This window comes from Apaloderma vittatum, unplaced genomic scaffold, assembly GCF_000703405.1.
Source record: "Apaloderma vittatum isolate BGI_N311 unplaced genomic scaffold, ASM70340v1 scaffold24567, whole genome shotgun sequence".
In the NCBI taxonomy this organism is placed as follows: domain Eukaryota; kingdom Metazoa; phylum Chordata; class Aves; order Trogoniformes; family Trogonidae; genus Apaloderma; species Apaloderma vittatum.
Genome location: NW_009725977.1, coordinates 1 through 7,440, shown reverse-complemented (window position 1 = coordinate 7,440; position 7,440 = coordinate 1). Strand labels below are relative to the sequence as shown.

Genomic DNA, 7,440 nt, shown 5'->3' with positions numbered 1-7,440 from the left:
CCGTACAGGGTGACCACCGCGGCCCCGCCGAGGCCCAGGTTGTGCTGCAGCGCGACCTTTGCCCCCGGGACCTGCCTCCGCCCGGCCAGGCCGCGCAGCTGCCAGCAGAGCTCCGCGCACTGCGCCAGCCCTGAAAAATCGAGCACAGAGCGCGGAGGGTGAAGCCAAGTCATTAACACGCGACGGCAGTATTAGTCCGTAATTCCGTGTTGCTTCCCGAATAAGATACAAAGTGAATACACGCGATAGGATTTGAGAAACTTAATTGCTGACAGCTCGGATACCGAGATAGATGTTCTCCTGGGAGGTCCAAAATGAAGGCAAATCCCTTTTCCTTCTAACCCTGAATTTCATGCTGTTTACTTTCTGTCTCCCCCACGACCCTATCAGCTATTTCTTTTTCCCTTCCCTCCCTTGCCCCAGGCAACTGTGCAGGCCTTAGGGCAAGGCCGAGGAGGAACCCGCATTTTATGCACCAAATTACGAACTGCCAGTTTACGAAGATGAGCACTGAGTTTTATAATTCCAGTCACAGATGAGAATTAACAGGTTTCATTTACTTTCTCTGAGCCTCAAGGAGACAAATGTGTACCACGGCAAAAAGCTGCTCTGGAACGGTTTGGAAATTTGCCTTCGATGACCTCCGATTAGTACATAGCGAGCCTCGAAAGGGTTCTGTAGTGAAATTAAGCGGACAGTCTGTGGATGTGTGTTTGATGACTCTTCCCCCCATCCCACAGCAATAGGGTCAAGAACACCAGTAATTGCCTCCACATTTATCACTGCGTAACTGACAAAAATTTAACACTAATTCAGCAATGGAGTACTCGTCCTATTACAGCTACCCACGGTCTTATTTACCTGGAATGTTTTTCTTCCAGTTTCCTAACACCTCCACCCCTGCACTAATTGCAGATTATCTAGCTCTTACAGCTGTTTAGGTTACGGTTTGTTGCTTTACAAGGCCTCCTCCTCTCCATTTTTCTGACAAATTCTCATTTCCAAACAAGAAAAGTGAATTACCTTCACAAATCCAAACACATATTATACAAGATCCATCTCATTTGGAAGCAAGTGTAACAGTTTAAAGGAAAAAAAAAAAAGGAAAACCTACGTTGCTGGGAAACAGTGACTGAGCTTCTGTGGTAAACATGAGATAAATATTTTGACATCCAAGGCTTACCAGAAATAGCTTTTATGACCGCTAACAAAAGTACAGGCTATTCAGATGCAGTAGAAATCTCCAAAATCTGAATTTTAAACTCTGAGAACATATGAAAATAGTTACTCAAACTACAGTCAGCAATTGGGCAATTCCTCAGAAAAAAAGTTAAGCTGTTTGACAGGCTGCTTTAATAATAACAAGGGGGGAAAAAAAGCCAGCGTGTAATTAAGTAAATGCTAGTGATGAAATTTACACTCCGAGGCTTTTGGTTGGAGCAATCCGACATGGTCACCCTGCCCTAATGCTTGCATTAATTGACATGAGAATCGAACTCCAGAGCCTCCTCCTAGTCTTATGAAGCCCTCAGGTTTCATACAAGTGGGAAGCATCTGCCTACTCAAGAACTGTATCTTCTATCTACCTGGAATGACTAAATTAAATGTTTTTGCATACCTGTAGCACCAAGTGGATGTCCCTTTGCAATCAAGCCACCACTAGGATTAATCACCCATTTTCCTCCGTAAGTATTGTCTCCTCTATCAATCAGGTCACATGCTTTTCCTATAAAACAGTATTTATAAAAGAAACATTCTTTTTTTAAGTGACTTTTCAAGTCTACTGTCACCAGTATCAGTCAACAGATTTAAAAAAGAGCAGACAGAAATTAGCCAAACTACATTAATGAGACTTGCTTATACCACTGGAGAAACAATAACATGGAAAAGAAGGGCTGGTGTTGGGTACAAAAGCTTTTCTAAATTTGCTGTTGAAATGTTTTGTTGATATAACACCATTATGATATAACCATGATAATGAAGCTGTTACTTTATTAATGAAACCACAGTGATAACTATGTTCATTGTAGAAGAGGGCTTAATTGTAATTGGTGACCCCCAAAGACATGAAGGTCCCAGTGAACACACCATGCTGAACAGGAGCCCTTGCCGCAAAGAAGCCTGATGGTATCCTGGGTTGCATTAAGACATTAACATAGTCAATAAACTACCCCTAAGGTTAATGCTTAGAATAGCTTAGCTTTCCAGCTCCCATGCCTTCAGCAGACATCTCTCCTCTCAGTCCTCTGCTCCTCTGTTCTTCCACCAGTTTCTTGAGCCTATGTTATTAACAATGAAGTCTAAAAAAGATCTGCCATATTTCCTGCATTTCTAACTTACTTCTGCCCGGTAGAATACCAAGTTAGTCTGGCACATCTAAATCCATAATGTGGTTTATTCCATTTCATTAATCTCTACGTCTAATTACTCTACCACTCCAAGATTAAGTTTCACATACTATTAAGGCCAGAGGGACTGAAAGGTGGTGGGAACTGCACTACCAGTTACCATATACAAGACTTAGTGGTCAAATAGACAAGCACCATCAAGATTCTTCTATATCTGCAATTAAAGTGACAAAGCTAAAAAGCTTCATGTACCTATTTAAATAATCTTACCAATTTTAGTGCAGATACCATAACAACACAGCAAAGACGACAACAAAAAGCAAGTGTTTGAAGGCAAATATTTGAAGACCTACAAACGTATTCAATCTTCCTGAATATCTATGAACTTCTGTTTCTGTGAGAAAGCTTAAGACTTAATACAATGCACCATCTAGTGATAGAGTATGATATTTTCTCAAAATCAGGTAAAAACAAATTATAAAAAGATTACATCAGGGGATTATTTACACAAAGCAAGAATATGTTTTGAGTTTAAATGCATCAAATACTGAAGTAGCAGTTCAATGCATTATTTATTTGAAATCAAACACAAACCTCTTCAGTAAAAAATGTTAATAGCTTGATGTACATATATAGAACTAAACTCCACTGTCACTTAACCTGTTGTAAATCCACTCCAATTAAATTAAAATAATCTGTACAAACTGTGCATTGTTTCACAGCTGACTTTAGAGGCATGTTCACAATTTGCCAATAACTCTGTATTTCTAAAGGCAAAGATATTTCAAAATTTTTTTTTTATAATTGTATCAAAGGTAAGTAACTCGGCAAGGCCCTCTACAGGCAATCCTTGTCAGATTTTTATCTTCTTAAAAGGAAATACAACCTCTTACAAGTTTAGCTAGTAAGACTTTCAAATACAGAAGATCAATCCAGTACACAACTCAAAGTTCTAAGTGTATGAAGAGATAAAAAGGTATTTTTAATGCTTTCCATTTTAATGAAACAATCACCTGTTAATGTTATTACCTTCTGGACAGAGTCCCAGAGCTTCGTAGGTAATGAGCTCATTAACTGAGAAACAGTCATGAAGTTCAATCACATCAACATCTGTAGGTTTTAGGCCCGCTTTTTCATAACATTTTTCTGCAGCTTTTTTAGTCATATCATAGCCAACCTGCCACAAAAAGAAACAGTATGTTAAAATGTTGTTAAAGAAACATAGCTAGCAACTTCATTTCTACATTTAACTTCAAATGTGTTTCTACATATCCTGTAAGTGAAAGTAACCTGTATGAGATAGTATTCTAATTTATTTTAATGTATCACATATTACAAAGTTTAATATTTATATATGAAATGTAGAGAAAAAAATAATACATTCTAAGTCTCATTATTGGCATGTGCAAACTTTTCTAGGGAATACCTCTATTTTCTCAACCTTGCTGACATGCTAAACTGCTCCTTTGATTGACTTGGGCCAAAAGCCTTGGAAAAAATCCTCAAAACTGTAGCGCTACCTTTTTCTATTCACCCTCTGACTAGAATTGTGTTTGAAACCTAAACCGAACATCACTGCAGCAGAAACTATTGGGTGTTCTAACGGTGTGACTTACATCCAATTATTCCAGTCAGTTTCCAGTGGAATTTGAATTTTCCAATTCAGGTCTTTCCCTTCATTCTACTTAAGCAAGTAATCATGACTATACCCGATAGGTTACTTCAGCTTCAGTATTAAACATACATGAGTAAAATTGTTTTAAGTTTCATTACTCTTACCAACTGAAAAGTTAAATAAATATTTTTCTTGCTCTTCAAATTGTTTAAAAGTAGCCTTCAAATAATTTATTAAAAACTAGGTTTTTGATAGCCTGTTTATAAATTTCTTACTGTTATTCCACAATTGTACTCTTTGCTTACTCCACTTGTCCAAATGAAATTCCATTTACATTCACCACAAAGTATAATGTTTGCTTCCTGACGTGGAAGTGTCTACAGTATCATTAAGACTTCCAGTTATTAAAAAAAAAACCAGAAAAAAACCCCAAATGATGCTGAGGAGTATCAGAGAATACAGAATTGTAAACCTACCACCTTCATACAGCTGTTTTCTTCAAAGGTGCTTGGATAATCAGTAGTCATCACCTGGGCTAGAATTTCCACAGCTTGCGGCTGCAACTTGTGCTTTTTCACAAACTCCTCATTAGCCAAAATTGCAGCTGCAGCGCCATTTGATGTTGGACTTATTGAAAGAAAAATAATAATGCCATCTTTCTAAATTAGTAATGTCAGTCTTCCATAGAATTATCTTTTAATATAAACCCAAAACCAAAAAGGACAAACAAAAAAATCTTCTTTGGCTGATACCACTGAAACTATAAACTCCATCGTACTTACTGGACAGTAATATTTATGACATTTGAAAAACATGACATCAAAACAGAAATGTATCATTAAGTTTTTCAACTTAGTAAAAATCAAAGCTTCTTCTTGGCTATAAACACTGTTAATAACCACTCTTTCAGGAGTGTGTAGGAAAGACTGAAGAGAACTAACACTTAAGAGCCATGGATCCACACCGGCACCAGATACAGAATGACAGGAGAGCCCCAAAGCACAAAACGTTTTTCAGCTTACTGTATCATCCTGTGAACAAGTATGTAGATCATGTTTGGTCAAAGAAGACATTCCACATTTATTTATAAAAAGTTTTACTTAAAATAATCTGTAAATTTTTATTTACATTGAGATAGACTTTTATTTAAATAGATGTCCTACCATGTTTGTCTTAATATCAAGATTTATTTCACAATACAAAGTCCTCTCCTTACCAACACTGTAAGACCGTCAAGAAATCAACAATTTTACGAGAATGCAGAATTTCATCTAATGTGTACTCCTTTTGGAACTGGGAATACCTAAGAAAAACATACAGATGCCACCTTAGTTTTAGCATGGCCTTTAGCAGCAGACATACTAATACCACACTATTTGGCAGCTAGAGAGCAGTTTTTACAAAGTATAAGGCACTGGATATAGAGTTTACGCTGGGTATAATTCTCATTCTGTAGTAAAGAATATATTCTTCAAAGTATTTCTAAAAATAATACACAGTTTTTCATGAATTTTTTAACAGCACTGTATGTTCAACATAAGAGTACGTTACTCACGGGTTGTTAGTTGAATGGCTATGATTCTTCCATGCAATTTTTGCAAAGTATTCTGGCTTTGTCCCTGGAAGGGTAAAGCAAGCTGGGTTGAAATACATTGTTTAGCCAAACAGTCCTAATAGAGCATTTTAAATATTGTATCATAAGAATTTGACCTTAGCAAGCATCTGTATAAGATGCTCATTGTTATCACAACTTTCCTTAGAACTCAACTTAGGTCTAAAAATTAGACAAAGACTACTAAACATGGTTGAGTTCTAGCTAACAGAACGTCCTATTTGGATTAATTAACAGTTACTAACAAAAAATACAGAAAGTGCATTTTATTATCAAGTAACCGAGACCTGATTGCTCATTTTCCTACCAGTGCAAAACAGCTGCAGTGAAATGTTGGAGTCTAAGTCTAAAATTTTCCCATATATTACTCAAAAACAAAGTGCAAATGAAAGGTGCTCAGCAGGCGAGCCTGTTACCCTGGAGCCAATTCCCTCATCTGGTGAGGAGGTAAGAAAGGGCAGTGGAAGCCACATCTGGAATATTGTGTCCAGTTCTGGGCCCTGTGGTTCAAGGAGGACAGGGAACTGCTTGAGAGTCCAGCGCAGAGCCACAAAGATGATGGAGTGGAACATCTTCCTTATGAGGAAAGGCTGAAGGATCTGGGTCTCTTTAGGTTTGAGAACAGGAGACTGAGGGGTGAGTTCACTAATGTTTATAAAGATGTAAAGGGTGAGTCAGGAGAATGGAGCCAGGCTCCTCTCAGTGATGTCCAGTGATAGGACAAGGGGCAATGGGTGCAAGCTGGAACATAAGCAGGTACATGTAAATATTAGAAAAAAACTTTTTCTCTGCAAGGGTGACAGAGCACTGGCACAGGCTGCCCATGGAGGTTGTGAAGTCTCCTTATCTAGAGCCATTCAAAACCTGCCTGGACGCGTTCCTGTGTGACCAACTCTAGGTGATCCTGCTGTGGCAGGGGGGTTGGATTAGATGATCTTCCAGCTCCCTCCCAGCCTTAGGTCCCTTCTAGCCTCTAACATTCTGTGAACTCTGAAGTACTATATATCAATCCAAATATTGGAAAGCTTTTCTCAAACAAGCCTATCTAGCCATTCTAAAACACAAGGCAAAAACAGCAGGAAGTTATGCAGCCTTCTCATCCGGACCTTACAGAAGCACAAACTGTACCAACCAGCCACTGTATCACAGCCTTAATTTTGAATCCTGATGGTTTTGTTTGCCTATGTCATCACTAACCTTGCTACAGATAACTCTTCATCCAAATGTATTCCTGTACGTGTTAGCAGCAGATGTTGAAGTTGTAGTACTTGGGTAGAAAAAAGGGCACTGAATGCTATCCTTTTTTAAAAATGAAATCCTAATACATACTTTTAACTCACTTCATTAAAAGAGGACCAGGAGAAAACGTATTTTAACATACCGTATTTTTCCATATGTTCTTTGCCAGCATTTGCAAACATCTGAGGTGCTAATGGAGCACTTCCTAAGCCGTACTTATTTATCATAATTCCCACATGTTTGTCAATTGGATTAGTTCTGTCTGTAGACTAAACCCAAGAGAAACAGTTATAAAGCAAATCATAATTTTCTTTAAAAAGTCCACACAAAAGTGCCACAGATTTCAAGCAAAATACATGTTGTTCTGGTGCTTTAACAATTCCACTGGACAGTCTGTTGCACTTCAGTGACATGTTTTGAAGCACTCATAATTTCCCAACTATAAAAAAGAGTAAATAAGCAGAAAATGCTTAACATTATAATCATTGCACTGATTAAAGGCAAGGACAACAATGTGATTTCTATCACAGACACTATTTTCAGCAGAGGATTTAATGTATTTTTCGCATCAGCTCAAAATTCTGTAGTTCCAAAATATAAATATATTAAAAATAAATATATTATTA

General features: G+C 37.8%; 1 protein-coding gene across 1 annotated transcript; it reads right to left on the bottom strand.

Annotated features, from left to right (window-relative positions):
• Positions 1-6: 6 nt before the first annotated feature.
• On the bottom strand, positions 7-7,083 carry LOC104267336 (non-specific lipid-transfer protein; the record flags this gene model as incomplete). Its single annotated transcript, XM_009873120.1, has 7 exons — positions 7-130; positions 1,619-1,726; positions 3,378-3,525; positions 4,440-4,590; positions 5,180-5,266; positions 5,519-5,582; positions 6,957-7,083. Coding segments are annotated over 7 exons (809 nt in total), but the record flags the coding sequence as incomplete, so codon positions are not given.
• Positions 7,084-7,440: the final 357 nt, after the last annotated feature.